This window comes from Coregonus clupeaformis, unplaced genomic scaffold (assembly GCF_020615455.1).
Source record: "Coregonus clupeaformis isolate EN_2021a unplaced genomic scaffold, ASM2061545v1 scaf1855, whole genome shotgun sequence".
Taxonomy (NCBI): Eukaryota; Metazoa; Chordata; class Actinopteri; order Salmoniformes; family Salmonidae; genus Coregonus; species Coregonus clupeaformis.
In genome coordinates, this window is record NW_025535309.1 from 72,974 (window position 1) to 88,287 (window position 15,314).

Below are 15,314 nucleotides of genomic sequence, written 5' to 3' on the forward strand. Positions count from 1 at the left end.
CTTTTTAGTCCAGGACTGGTGTTTCCGGCAAACCAGCAACGCATTCATATACAATGTGTTCAACCATATAATTACCATTATATTTGCAAATTATGATCAATTGCATGCAATTTATAGTAGCCTGGAGCCTACATTATCATAAATTAATTGTAAAAAGACTGGTCGTTTCCTCAAGTATCAATCAACATATATAACTCTTGCAGTAACCTTAAAACTAATTTAATAAAGAAAAAGCATATAAAAAAACTGACCAGATTCACTCACCAAAGTCAAAATGGCAAAAATCTAAAATCCAGATTTCCTGGAGAAAAATGACTAAATTTATTTACTTTAGAGAAGTATTATGCTCTTCACATAGCTTTTATCTCATCTAAGTCCTCTCTTGTGTGAAAAGTTTTTTATCAACAGTTGGTGATGTTTGACATCCGCTCATTCGAGCCAGTGACTACACTATCAACCTGGTCTCAGAGCATTTCATATTACTCTGTACGTATGTCCGAGACACTCATTTAGTATTATATTTTACGTTTCATATGGTATGTATTAATTTGTGGATGTTCAGCACCCATTTTATATAATATGTTACGAATTTTCAAAAGTACAATATGTTACGAATTTACAAAGATACAATATGTTACGAATTTTCAAAAGTACAATATGTTACGAATTTACAAAGATACAATATGTTACGAATGTGCAAAACGTACAATATGTCACGGATTTGCAAAACGTATTATATGTTACAGATTCTAGCTAGGTGCTAATGTTAGCTAGTCTCGCTAACGTTAGCTAGGCTAGGGGTTAGGGTTAAGGTAAGGGAAGGGTTAGCTAAAAGGGTTAAGGTTAGGGGAAGGTTTAGCTAACACGCTAAGTAGGTGTAAAGTGGTCCTCTGTAGCTCAATTGGTAGAGTATGGTGCTTGTAACGCCAGGGTAGTGGGTTTGATCCCCGGGACCACCTATACGTAAAAATGTATGCACACATGACTGTAAGTCGCTTTGGATAAAAGCGTCTGCTAAATGGCATATTATTATTATTATTAAAGTAGTTAAAGTAGTGAGCAGTTGAAATGCTTCTAAGTAGCAACAATTATAAAGTTGTCTGTGATGAGATTCGAGATCTGTGATGAGATTCGAACTCGCAACCCACCCACCCCGACTAACCACTCTACTTAAATGTTTTGCCTTATGTAACCATTTATTTTATGTAACCATACCAAAAGTTCCTCAGATTTACATACAGATTAATACGAAATGCTCTGAGACCAGGTTGCAACCATTGTCAAATTGTGGCCCCTGTATCTTTTAAGGCATAGGGCAGCTTACAAACCTTTTTATGTATAGCTTCCACAGAAGAACACAAAAAGTCAGTCTAGACATAAAAGCAGATCTAAAAATGTAAATGTATGTCCATTACTACTAATTAGTAATGTCCTCTTAAGTAAGGTATCTTGAGGACTATTTTGTTTTAGACAAAACACAAATGAAACAAAACTTTAATTAAACTAGTTTCATGCAAATTAGCAATACCACTTAATGCAAGCCTATAACAACTATTCAGTTAGGTTTTGTGGTATCCCTAACTTTTGGAGAAGAAGAAGCGAAATACTGTTGATTTACACACTCACTGGACAGTTTATTAGGTACACCATCCCGTTCATGATACTGGATCGCTCCTACAGACAGTGACTCACGTGGCCGTGGCTTGCTATATAAAGCAGGCAGACAGGCATCGAGGCATTCAGTTACTGTTCGATTGAACATTAGAATGGGCAAAATGAGTGACCTAAGCGACTTTGATCTGGTATGATTGTCGGTGCCAGGCACGCCGGATCCAGTATCTCAGAAAGGGCTGCCCTCCTGGGCTTTTCATGCATGGCAGTGTCTAGGGTTTACAGAGAATGGTGCGACAAACAGAACATATCGAGTCAGTGGCAGTCCTATGGGAAAGTCCTGTGGTAGAAAACAGAGCTTGATGAGAGAGGTCAAAGGAGAATGGCAAAAATCGTTTGTGCAAACTAACAGGCGGGCCACAAACAGGCAAATAACAGCGCAGTACAACAGTGGTGTGCAGAACGGCATCTCGGAATGGACAACTCGTCGATCGCAGCTCGTCGATGAGCTATTGCAGCAGACGACCACACCGGGTTCCACTCCTATCAGCTAAAAACAAGACGAAGCGTCTCCAGTGGCCACGCAATCAACACTGGATAATTGAGGAGTGAAAAAACATTGCCTGGAACATGACAGCGAGTTCAGTTTACTTGAGTGGTCTGCGCAGTCAGACCTCAACCCAATAGAGCATCTATGAGATGAGATGGAACGGGCTGTTCGCACCATGAAAGTACCATTTAAATTCTCTGGCAACAGCTCTGGTGGACATTCCTGCAGTCAGCATTCCAATTGCACAAGGTGCACCTGTGTAATGATCATGCTGTTTAATCAACTTCTTGATATGCCACACCTGTCACATGGATGGATTATATTGGCAAAGGAGAAATCCTCACTATCAGTGATGTAAACAAATTTGTGCACAAAATTTGAGAGAAATAAGCTTTTTGTGTGTATGGAAAATATCTGATTTTTTATTTCAGCTCATGAAACATGGGACCAACACTTTACAGGTTGCGTTGATATTTTTTTCAATTTATATATGTTTTTATGTAGATGATTAGACAGACTTTGTGGAATACAGATTGAATTACATGCTTTAATTAATATGATGATTTTTATACACCATCACTGTTCTTAATAAAAGTCATTAACATGACTGGTTCAATGTTAGATGTGCAGTCCTATACACAACAAGGGCTATAGTCACTAATATATAAATGTAATAAGATGTTCTACTTGATGGTGTTTCATTCAAGATAACATTAACTTTCCTCTAGCTGTCAATACAGGAAGGAAATCAGATACTGTAGGCATTAACATGAAAACAGAGTGGAGGAACACCTAAGTGCCATCTCTCAGAAGTGGTTTCATGAAACTCGCCCCCTGCTCCAACGGCTGGAGAAGTTTAAAGAGAAATGCCATACTGCTTTCATACTGCCTTTTTACATTTGACATTTTAGTCATTTAGCAGACGCTCTCTTATCCAGAGTGTCTTACAGTTAGTGCATTTATCTTCAGATAGCTAGGTGGGACAACCACATATCACAGTCATTGTGAGTAATTATTTATTCAATAAAGTAGCTATTAGCAAAGTCAGAGCTAGTAAGGGGCGGGAAATAGTCAAGTTTGGATGTTAGTTCACAAAAGGCTTTTTTTTAGGGGGGGGGGGGTGTTGTGGGATATTTTAAGATACTATTCGAAGAGGTAGAGTTTCAGATGCTTTCGGAAGATGGGCAGGGACTCTGCTATCTTAGCTTCAGGGGGAAGCTGGTTCCACCATTGGGGTGCCAGGACAGAGAAGAGCTTGGACTGGGCCCGAAGGGGTGGGAGGGCCAAGAGACCAGAGGTGTCAGAACGAAGAACTCAGGTTGGGTTGTAGGGTTTGAGCAGAGCCTGAAGGTAGAGAGGGGCTTGCAGGGGTTTAATGGCACAAGCGGGGAGCCCAGACAACAGCAAGTTGCCTTACACTTTGACCATAAGGTCAAATTTTCTAAAAAAAGGTAAAAGAATGTGACATTCTTCCACAGCGACAGGAAAGTGTCTTCATAATCAAATCAATTCAATAATTCCAAATAATACTATGATTGAAGACCTATAGATCACATTGCTGAAACTATGATAACTTAAAACACTGTAAAATATTTGCAATACCTTAACATAATAATATGTTTTGATTTACAGACCCACATTCACAATATATTATATAATATTTGCAAATTACGATATTGACCCTTTAGATAAAAACAATTAAAAACACACACACATCAACTTCGGCACATTTCAAACTTGCATGCCTCAAAAGAACTATCCAGAATAATATATAGAAAGAAAGCGTCACATATACAGAATAATAAAAATCCTACGATCCCACCATTGTCACATCATTCACAGACATAATTTATTCAGTCTGGATAGCTTTAAGCAGTATGGAGATGCAGCCTTGTCTTTAAGATCCTGCATGGCCTTGCCTCTCCACTCTTATGTCAGCATATCATGCTCAAGGAAAGCACCTGCACGATAACAAGGGCAGTAACTAGAGGGGATTGCGTTGTCCCTTTTCCACACAGCAAATTCGGGCCATCTGGTGTCACGGAATCAGCCGAAGTTGCTCCTCCTCCTTGCTCGGGCAGGCTTAGGCGTCTGTCATCCCCGGAGTACTAGCTGCCACCGATCTATGTTTCGGTGTTTGACTTGTTTGTCCTGATTGTGTACACCTGTTCCCCATTACGTTGTATTGTATTCCCTATTTAACCCTCTGTCGTTCATTGTGTGTTGTGTGTTATTGTATTCGTCATCGACAGTGTTCGTGTGCGGGTTGTTTTTCCTCCTTGTGTGGAGATTGTTTTTCTTCTCTGGTTACTTTCAAGTAAAGTACGTTTCCAGTAAGCTCTGTGTCCTGCGTTTGACTTTTGCCTACCGCATTTCACCGTCGCATTCTGACAGAATAACACACCTCATCCTACGATACCACCACCATCAGCCATACCCATCGTTCCATCTCCGGAGTCCAGTGGGATTCGGCTCTCGCTCCCGAGGGCTTATGATGGCACCGCGGCCGGGTGTCAGGGTTTCCTACTCCAGGTTGAACTCTACCTAGCAACCATTCACCCGGCGCCCTCGGGATACGAGAGCGTGTCCGCCCTCATCTCCTGTCTGTCCGGCAAGGCGCTGGAATGGGCCAACCAGAGGGTAATGGGCCCCCAGAGGGTAAAGCGGCGGGTGAGCGTCTATTCCACCTTAGACAGGGGAGGAGGAGCGCGCAGGAGTTCGCGCTGGACTTCCGGACGCTAGCTGCCAACACGGGATGGAATGAGAGGGCCCTCATCGACCACTACAGATGCAGCCTGAGGGAGGACGTGCGTCGGGAATTGGCCTGCAGGGACACCAACCTCAGCTTTGATCAACTGGTGGACATGTTGATTCGCCTGGGATACCCTGTTGGCTACCCGCGGACGTCCGGATTCGGGGCCGTCCATTCCATCCCCCAGCACTTCCGAGCCGACCCCTATGGAGCTCGGGGTGCTGGTGCTAGAGACCAGGAGGGAGACCAGGAGGAGGCCGTCCCCTGCACCAACTGTGGCCGCAGAGGACACACTGCTGGTCGGTGCTGGGGAGGGTCTCCTAGGAATCGAGGCAGTGGGCGACGCACTGATGAGTCATTCCAGGTGAGTAGGCACCCAACTCACCCAGAGCTCTCTGCTGATCATATTGGTATTCAAGTGGTGTTTCCCAAGGTTTTTCCTCACTCCCCGCATAAGGCGCTAGTAGATTCAGGCGCAGCGGGGAATTTTATCGATCGCCAGTTCACCTATAAGTTAGGGATTCCTATCGTACCTGTTAATGTTTCCTTCCCTATTCATGCCCTAGATAGCCGCCCGTTGGGGTCAGGATTGATTAGGAGGTCACGCGCGCCTCTCCGGATGAAAACGCAGGAGGGTCATGAGGAGATAGTACGTTTGTATTTGATTGATTCTCCTGCGTTTCCCGTGGTGTTGGGGCTTCCCTGGTTAACAGCTCAAGACCTCAACATTTCATGGCAGCAGAGAGCTCTCCAGGGATGGTCTGATCAGTGTACTGGGCGGTGTGTAGGCGTTTCCGTAGGGGGCAACGACGGTGGAAAGCCCGAACCAAGTTCCCACCTTGCACATTCCACCTGAGTATGCCGATTTGGCTCTCTCCTTCAGTAAGAAGAAGGCGACTCAATTACCACCTCATCGACAGGGGGATTGTGCGATAGACCTCCAGGTAGGCGCTGCGCTTCCACGTAGTCACGTGTATCCTCTGTCTCAGGAGGAGACGGTCGCTATGGAGACCTACGTCACCGAATCTTTGAGACAGGGTTATGCACATACGGCCGTCTACTTCCCCTGCGTCCTCGAGTTTCTTTTTTGTGAAGAAGAAGGATGGGGGTTTACGCCCGTGTATTGATTACCGTGGTCTAAATCAGATCACCATCAAATACAGCTATCCTCTCCCTCTGATCGCTAGTATGACGGAGTCATTACACGGGGCGCGATTCTTCACAAAATTGGATCTCAGGAGCGCGTACAACCTGGTGCGCATTAGGGAGGGAGATGAGTGGAAGACAGCATTCAGTACCACCTCGGGTCACTATGAGTACCTCGTCATGCCATACGGGTTAATGAATGCTCCTTCAGTCTTCCAATCATTTGTGGACGAGATTTTCCGGGACTTGCATGGACAGGGTGTTGTGGTATATATTGATGACATCCTAATATACTCCGCTACACGAGCCGAGCATGTGTCCCTGGTGCGTCGAGTGCTTGGTAGACTGTTGGAGCATGACCTGTATGCGAAGGCGGAGAAATGTCTGTTCTTCCAAGAGTCCATCTCCTTCCTGGGACATCGGTTGTCTGCGTCAGGGGTAGAGATGGAGATTGACCGCGTTTCTGCCATGCGTAATTGGCAGACTCCCACCACGGTAAAGGAGGTGCAGCGCTTCTTGGGTTTTGCCAATTACTACCGGAGGTTTATCCAGGGCTTTGGACAGGTAGCAGCTCCCATTACCTCTCTGCTAAAGGGGGGTCCGGTGCGCCTGCAGTGGTCAGCTGAGGCGGACAGGGCGTTTAAACGTCTGAAGGACCTGTTTACCTCGGCTCCGGTGCTGGCGCATCCGGATCCCTCTTTGGCATTTCAGGTTGAGGTGGACGCTTCCGAGGCTGGGATCGGCGCTGTGCTGTCTCAGCGCTCGGGTACGCCACCTAAACTCCGCCCCTGTGCTTTCTATTCTAAGAAGCTCAGTCCGGCGGAGCGCAATTATGACGTGGGGGATAGGGAGCTGCTGGCTGTGGTTCAAGCCCTGAAAGTGTGGAGACATTGGCTTGAGGGGGCTAAACACCCTTTTCTCATTCTGACTGACCATCGTAACCTGGAGTACATCCGGGCAGCGAGGAGGCTGAATCCTCGCCAGGCAAGGTGGTCAATGTTTCTTTCCCGCTTTGTATTTAAGCTCACCTATAGACCAGGGTCCCAGAACGCTAAGGCAGACGCCCTGTCCCGACTATATGACACAGAGGAGAGGTCCATTGAGCCCACTCCCATACTCCCGGAGTCTTGTTTAGTGGCACCGGTGGTGTGGGAGGTGGATGCGGAAATTGAGCGGGCGTTACGTTCCGAACCTACTCCTCCACAGTGTCCAGAGGGTCGGAGGTACGTGCGCTCGAGGTTCGCGACCGTTTGATATACTGGGCTCACACGTCACCCCTCCTCTGGTCATCCGGGTATTGGTCGGACAGTGCACTGCCTTAGTGAGAAGTACTGGTGGCCAACCTTAGCTAATGACGTGAGGGTTTATGTTTCCTCCTGCTCGGTGTGCGCCCAGTGTAAGGCACCTAGACACCTGCCCAGGGGGAAGTTACAACCCCTACCTGTTCCACAACGGCCGTGGTCTCACCTATCGGTGGATTTTGTCACGGACCTTCCTCCCTCCCAGGGGAACACTACGATCTTGGTCGTTGTGGATCGGTTTTCTAAAGCCTACCGTCTCATTCCCCTGCCTGGTCTCCCCTACTGCCCCTACAAACTGCTGAGGCCCTGTTTACACACGTCTTCCGGCACTATGGGGTGCCTGAGGATATAGTGTCTGATCGGGGTCCCCAGTTTACCTCTAGAGTCTGGAGGGCATTTATGGAACGTCTGGGGGTCTCGATTAGCCTTACCTCAGGTTTTCACCCCGAGAGTAATGGGCAGGTGGAGAGAGTTAACCAGGATGTGGGTAGGTTTCTGAGGTCATATTGCCAGGACCGGCAAGAGGAGTGGTCGGGATATATTCCCTGGGCAGAGATAGCCCAAAACTCCCTCCGCCATTCGTCCACTAACCTTACGCCTTTCCAGTGTGTGTTAGGTTATCAGCCGGTTCTGGCACCTTGGCATCAGAGCCAGACCGAAGCCCCTGCGGTGGGACGAGTGGTTTCGGCGCTCGGAAGAAACTTGGAACGCTGCGCATGTCCATCTGCAGCGGGCCATCAGGCGACAAAGGCGAGCGCCGATCGCCACCGCAGTGAGGCTCCGGTGTATGCACCGGGAGACCGGGTCTGGCTCTCGACCGAAACCTGCCCCCTTCGCCTGCCCTGCCGGAAGCTGGGTCGGCAGTTTGTAGGGGCCCTTTTTAAAGTCCTGAGGAGATTGAACGAGGTACGTTATAGGTTACAACTGCTCATTAATTACCGCATTAACCCCTCGTTCCATGTGTCTCTCCTCAGGCCGGTGGTGGCTGGTCCACTCCAGGAGAGTGAGGTACGAGAGGCTCCTCCCCCCCCGTTGGACATCGAGGGGGCTCCGGCGTACTCAGTCCGTTCCATCTTGGATTCGAGGCATCGGACGGGGGGGCTGCAGTATCTCGTGGAGTGGGAGGGGTACGGTCCGGAGGAACGGTGCTGGGTCCCCAGGAGGGACATTCTAGATCCCTCCATGTTGAGGGACTTCCACCGGAGTCATCTGACTCACCCTGCTCCGCGTCCTCCTGGCTGTCCCCGAGGCCGGGGTCGGCGCACGGCTGGGGCCGCGCGTCAAGGGGGGGGGGGGTACTGTCACGGAATCAGCCGAGGCTGCTCCTCCTCCTTGCTCGGGCAGTCTTCGGCGTTCGTCGTCCCCGGAGTACTAGCTGCCACCGATCTATGTTTCGGTGTTTGACTTGTTTTGTCCTGATTGTGTACACCTGTTCCCCATTACGTTGTATTGTATTCCCTATTTAACCCTCTGTCGTTCATTGTGTGTTGTGTGTTATTGTATTCGTCATCGACAGTGTTCGTGTGCGGGTTGTTTTTCCTCCTTGTGTGGAGATTGTTTTCTTCTCTGGTTACTTTCAAGTAAAGTACGTTTCCAGTAAGCTCTGTGTCCTGCGTTTGACTTCGCCTACCGCATTTCACCGTCGCATTCTGACAATCGGCCTTCTCTGTTAGAGCTACAATATACTGGAATGTAATGCCCAGGGACTTGAAAAGCTACACTGATTAATGTACTTTTAAATTTAAATTGAAAACATGGATAAAATCTATCCAAACCTGTGCACATGAGTTATCTGTGGTTCATCATATGTAAGACGACAGTGTTTTTATTACGAATAAGTTGTTGGTGTTAGAATGATATATTATTGGATGTAATGTATTTGTATTTTTGTATTGTTTTACTGTGACTTTGTACTGTGGCTGTGTAACTGCCTTTACCTGGCCTGGGAATACGCGTGTGCAAATTAGCTTATGGCTAACCCTGGCACATTTACATGGATGTTGCATTATTGTTATATTGATGTTGATTAATGTGCATTGTCCCCTATAAATGAATAAATAACATGAATAAATAAAAATGCTGTGCTCCTCCTATACAGTACCATAATTAGAACTGGAAACACAAGCAGAGAGATCCACTGCTCCTTTATACACTTGCATGCAATAAACAGAGATGTTAACACTGGAGAATGAAGACATAGAGGGAATGGGACGCATCAATAAAACAAAGTCACTCAAATTCATTGTCATTTTTTAAATCCACAACAAATCTTTATCAGAAGAACACACCATTTAGTGTAAAAACACCAATCTAACTTATTGCAGAACATCCTGGGGCAGTGTTAGTGGTCTATTATAAATAGCTTCTTACTCTGAAATAGGCAGAATACTGTAGTTTACACTGTCTGTTGCAAGTAAGTTAAACTGCTCTAACAAGCAAGAGGGGGTTTGTATTGATAACACTAAACAGTGGGGAAGATATATGGTAAATACCCACAGTCCTGATTGGAAGAACGTAAAGAAGTGCTTTGATGCTCCTCCCACAACCAGTATTATGTTCTATTATGTACATATTTATGTTAGTATTACTTTGATTACTTGATATTTCTGACTGGACTCTTGTTATTATTAAATGATTTATGTACTGGGGGCATTGTTGAGGGAGCATTGTTGAGGGAGAAGTGTTGAGGGAGAAGTGTTGAGGGAGAATTGTTGAGGGAGAATTGAGTGTTGAGGGAGCAGTGTTGAGGGAGGAGTGTTGAGGGATGTGTATTGCATTGAAGTAGAGAAATGGCAGTTTGCTGCCCTAGTCATATCAACACATAAGGTAAGTGGCTATTCAGACCAACGGTCAGCCATTTAATCATTTAAACCTGTGAGGGCAAAGTATGGTTTCCTCTGTTGTCTACGTTAAATGTGCTCTTGAGGCGCCATGATCATGTGGTAGTGGATTATCAATCTGGAATACACCATAAGTTATTCATTATCAAAAAGAACATTTCACGCTTTGTGAATGCTTTCCCACATCTCATGATCCAATGTGTTTCAAGTTAACAAACACATATATATATTGGCATTATAATTCCCCTTCAAGGATACATGGTAAATCTTTAATGTTTAAATCATAGCTTTCATGTCCGGGTTCAGAGAATAAACTGTATGGCTGTGTGCAGCTGTAAGGTGTACTGTAAGTCTAACTGAAAAAATGGATGGCTTGTTTGGATGCGAAGAGTTGAGAAGGCATAAACTGATTTCAAGTAAAGAGATGAGATGTGGGCGGAGGAGGGCTCAAGGTTCCAGGCAGGACGGTGGGCATCCCTCTGTGTCCCCACGCAGCCGGATGGTCACCCACCGGTGTCACTCAGAGAGACGTCTCACTCAAACCCTCCTGCTCTGGAGTTCAGCTGGGGTCAGAGGTGGAGACGAGAGGTTAACTGACTTCATTCAAAAACAAATAGTAGGAAGAGAGATGAAATAGAAAGATTGAAAACTGACCCTTATTACAGAAGCCCATGCCTGTACAGCTACAGAATCTCTGGCATTGAGTACTAGAAGGTCTTCATGAAATTCCTACAACTGCCACCAGATGGCAGGCCTGATCTGAGCTGAGTGTCTCCAGTATAGAGAGTAAAGGAGAGGTGAGGAGACACTCACCAGACTGGCTTACTTGGTGATGGCGTAGGGTGATCCAGAGCGGTGGAAGTGGACTATTTGCCACTTGCCGTCACGGCGATGCCAGATGTGTGTCTCCTCAGACTGGGCGGTGCGCAGCATGCTGTTGGTGATGATATACTGTGTGATACGGATGTAGGCGATGCAAGCAGCTTCCTCCCCGACCAGGTGGATGTGGGGGTTCAGGATGGTGGTGTGGACAGGCTTACTGTTCTTAGACCACACTGGGGGAGGAGTAGCATACACACAAGACAACAGTCAGTCAATGAATAAGTCATTCTATAACTGCAGGAGTTTTCACACTGGTTTATGATTAGGTATGCTATATTCTTAAAATCAAATAAAATGTTATCTGTCACATGCGCCGAATACAAAAGGTGTAGACTTTACAGTGACATTTTTACTTACGAGCCAATTTCAAACAATTCACAGTTAAAATGTAAGACAAATATTAGCTAAATTAAAAGGAAGTAGTGAGACAATAAAAACAATGAGGCTATATACCAGGAGTACCAGTACTGAGTCAATGTGCAGGGTACGAGGTAGTAATGAGGCTATATACTAGGAGTACCAGTACTGAGTCAATGTGTGCAGGGTACGAGGTAGTAATGAGGCTATATACTAGGAGTACCAGTACTGAGTCAATGTGCAGGGTACGAGGTAGTAATGAGGCTATATACTAGGAGTACCAGTACTGAGTCAATGTGCAGGGTACGAGGTAGTAATGAGGCTATATACCAGGAGTACCAGTACTGAGTCAATGTGCAGGGTACGAGGTAGTAATGATGCTATATACTAGGAGTACCAGTACTGAGTCAATGTGCAGGGTACGAGGTAGTAATGAGGCTATATACTAGGAGTACCAGTACTGAGTCAATGTGCAGGGTACGAGGTAGTAATGAGGCTATATACCAGGAGTACCAGTACTGAGTCAATGTGCAGGGTACGAGGTAGTAATGAGGCTCTATACTAGGAGTACCAGTACTGAGTCAATGTGCAGGGTACGAGGTAGTAATGAGGCTATATACTAGGAGTAGCAGTACTGAGTCAATGTGCAGGTACGAGGTAGTAATGAGGCTATATACTAGGAGTACAAGTACTAAGTCAATGTGCAGGGTACGAGGTAGTAATGAGGCTATATACTAGGAGTACCAGTACTGAGTCAATGTGCAGGGTACGAGGTAGTAATGAGGCTATATACTAGGAGTACCAGTACTGAGTCAATGTGCAGGGTACGAGGTAGTAATGAGGCTATATACTAGGAGTACCAGTACTGAGTCAATGTGCAGGGTACGAGGTAGTAATGAGGCTATATACTAGGAGTAGCAGTACTGAGTCAATGTGCAGGTACGAGGTAGTAATGAGGCTATATACTAGGAGTACCAGTACTGAGTCAATGTGCAGGGTACGAGGTAGTAATGAGGCTATATACTAGGAGTACCAGTACTGAGTCAATGTGCAGGTACGAGGTAGTAATGAGGCTATATACTAGGAGTACCAGTACTGAGTCAATGTGCAGGGTATGATGTAGTAATGAGGGTATATACTAGGAGTACCAGTACTGAGTCAATGTGCAAGGTACAAGGTAGTAATGAGGCTATATACTAGGAGTACCAGTACTGAGTCAATGTGCAGGCAACAAGTTAGTAATGAGGCTATATACTCGGAGTACCAGTACTTAGTCAATGTTTAAGGTACGAGGTAGTAATGATGCTATATACTAGGAGTACCAGTACTGAGTCAATGTGCAGGGTACGAGGTAGTAATGAGGCTATATCCCAGGAGTACCAGTACTGAGTCAATGTGCAGGGTACGAGGTAGTAATGAGGCTATATCCCAGGAGTACCAGTACTGAGTCAATGTACAGGGGTACGAGGTAGTAATGAGGCTATATCCCAGGAGTACCAGTACTGAGTCAATGTGCAGGAGTACGAGGTAGTATTGAGGCTATATACTAGGAGTACCAGTACTGATTCAATGTGTGTGTGTGTGTGTGTGTGTGTGTGTGTGTGTGTGTGTGTGTGTGTGTGTGTGTGTGTGTGTGTGTGTGTGTGTGTGTGTGTGTGTGTGTGTGTGTGTGTGTGTGTGTGTGTGTGTGTGTGTGTGTGTGTGGGTGGCTGGAGTCTTTGACATATTTCTTCGGGCCTTCATCTGACACCTCCTGGTAGAGAGGTCCTGGATAGCAGGGAGCTCAGCCCGAGTTATATACTGGGCCGTACACTCTACCCTCTGTAGCCTTACGGTCGGATGCCAAGCAGTTCCCATACCAAGAGGTGATGCAACCAGTCAAGATGGAAAACAAATGGGCCTCAATCATATGAGTGAGCTATACATAGGTTTTGAGAATGCATCTGGTCTGAACAGATGTCATGATGACTCTTTCCTCTTTCCTGAAATAAGCACTTCTGCTACTAACTTTACTGTAACCTGAGTAAACTCATCTAAAGGAAGAAGAGTATTCTGGTGAGGTGTGACATGAATGTAGTGGATCATTACAGTACATACTCACGTGAGTGTGTCTCTGTTTCTATGCATAACCTTCTGTTGTTTACTTGTTGCATGTGGGAATACTTTTCCTGCAGTATTGTGTATGTTGAAGAAAACAGCTCTGATGTGTCCACCAGAACTATTATTATCAGGGGGATCATTTATCTTCTGCCTGCACAAGAAGGGTGAATTAAGCTACAGGATTAATGTAAAATGGTATACATAGCAGCAGAGAATGATGATGCAATATAAATGAAAGACAGGCTTGTTGACAAGACAACTTACTGGCGTGTCAGGGAGAGAACACTTCTTTATGTCACACATTGCTTGGTGTGAACGCCCAACCACAAGTACCTGTTTTCAAAAACAGAAGTTGTAACTTATTACACATTGGGAGTTATCGTTCACTACCATTTTCCTTCATGTAGTTTGATGAGAACAAGGGATTTTTGGACCATCTGTAAGTGTCAGCAGCACTGAAGCAGGAAAAGGAAAATGTATACTGCATTTTTCTCAGAAACCTGCTCTTTTAAGTTATCTTATCCGTTTTCCACAGTTTTTAACTTCATTTTTATGTTATATGTTGTGTTGTGTTTTGTTTCATTCATGTCTAACTCTATGTCTGCAGCTTTCTTGGCCAGGGTCACTTGAAAAAGAGATGTGAATCTCAATTTGACATCTCTGATTAAAGCTGCAATATGTAACTTTTTAGGGAACCAACAAAATTCACATAGAGATGTGAGTTATAGATCTGTCATTCTCATTGAAAGCAACTCTAAGAAACGGTAGATCGGTTCTATATGAGCTATTTCTATGCTTCCCATTTTTAAGTTCTGTTTTTGTGTCTTTTTCTTTCGGTTTTGTACACCAGCTTCAAATAGCTGAAAATACAATATTCATGGTTATTTAAAATATATTTAACAGTGGTATAGATGGTACAATGATTCTCTACACTATATACACTATATACACTATATACACTATATATATGCACTGAGGCTAGGAAACACTATCACCACCGATAAATCTACAATAATCGAGAATTTCAACAAGCATTTTGCTACGGCTGGCCATGCTTTCCACCTGGCTACCACTATCCCGGCTACCAGCTCTGCACCCTCCGCTGCAACTTGCCCATGCAAAAGCTGATAGCTGTAACGGCAATACATTAGCAATATAAGTGTATGAAACTCACTTACCAAAGTTGACTATTCCTTGAACTAAATGGATGACAAATGCTCTAGATGTATTTTAGAAATGATATGATCTCCACCTATCTATCATAAGTCCTCTCCTCTACAATATGAATACACTTTGAACTACAGTTTGTGATGTTAGTTTGACCTCCGCTCAGTGACCACACTCTATCTTAAGACATGCAGTGGTCAGCTGACACACCTTTCATTTATAGCTTCCAGACAACAACCGAAAGGTCAATAATTAGACTCACAGTATAAGCACATGTTTTAACCTAAATGCCCATAATGTTACTCTTCCTACAACATCAGTGTCTTCCTAGTTATGTTTCCTTATGACTACTTTAAAGTATTTCTTTTTCTTTTTTTTTTTTCTGGGGGATGGATCAGCTTAATATTGCAGATAGATTGTATCTTCTATCAATGTAATTGTCTGCATCACTTCCAATCCCCCCATGTTTTTTTATATATACTCCCCTTTATTACTTTTCAACCCCGCCATCCTTTCCCTACTTGGAGTAAATTAGTGAACATCAATGCCCAGGCCTCTACTTCCGGTCTATACTTATTATCTACACTTTATGGACACAGTTAATTTTA

At 44.9% G+C, this 15,314-nt stretch overlaps 1 protein-coding gene across 2 annotated transcripts; it reads right to left on the bottom strand.

Moving 5' to 3' along the window:
• Positions 1-10,675: 10,675 nt before the first annotated feature.
• Positions 10,676-14,900, bottom strand: LOC123487889 (calcium/calmodulin-dependent protein kinase type II subunit alpha-like). Of its 2 annotated transcripts, none has more exons than XR_006659894.1 (5): positions 14,718-14,898; positions 13,804-13,872; positions 13,541-13,690; positions 11,014-11,255; positions 10,676-10,763 (listed from the first exon to the last, which is right to left on the bottom strand). XR_006659894.1 is itself a non-coding variant. In XM_045218854.1 (5 exons), exons 3-5 carry the CDS (start codon positions 13,677-13,679, stop codon positions 10,760-10,762), a joined length of 372 nt encoding a protein of 123 aa, XP_045074789.1. In that variant the 5' UTR covers positions 13,680-13,690; positions 13,804-13,872; positions 14,718-14,900; the 3' UTR covers positions 10,677-10,759. The 2 variants fall into 2 exon arrangements, 1 of the variants encoding a protein (XP_045074789.1); XM_045218854.1 differs by having other exon boundaries at positions 10,677-10,763; positions 11,027-11,255; positions 14,718-14,900.
• Positions 14,901-15,314: the final 414 nt, after the last annotated feature.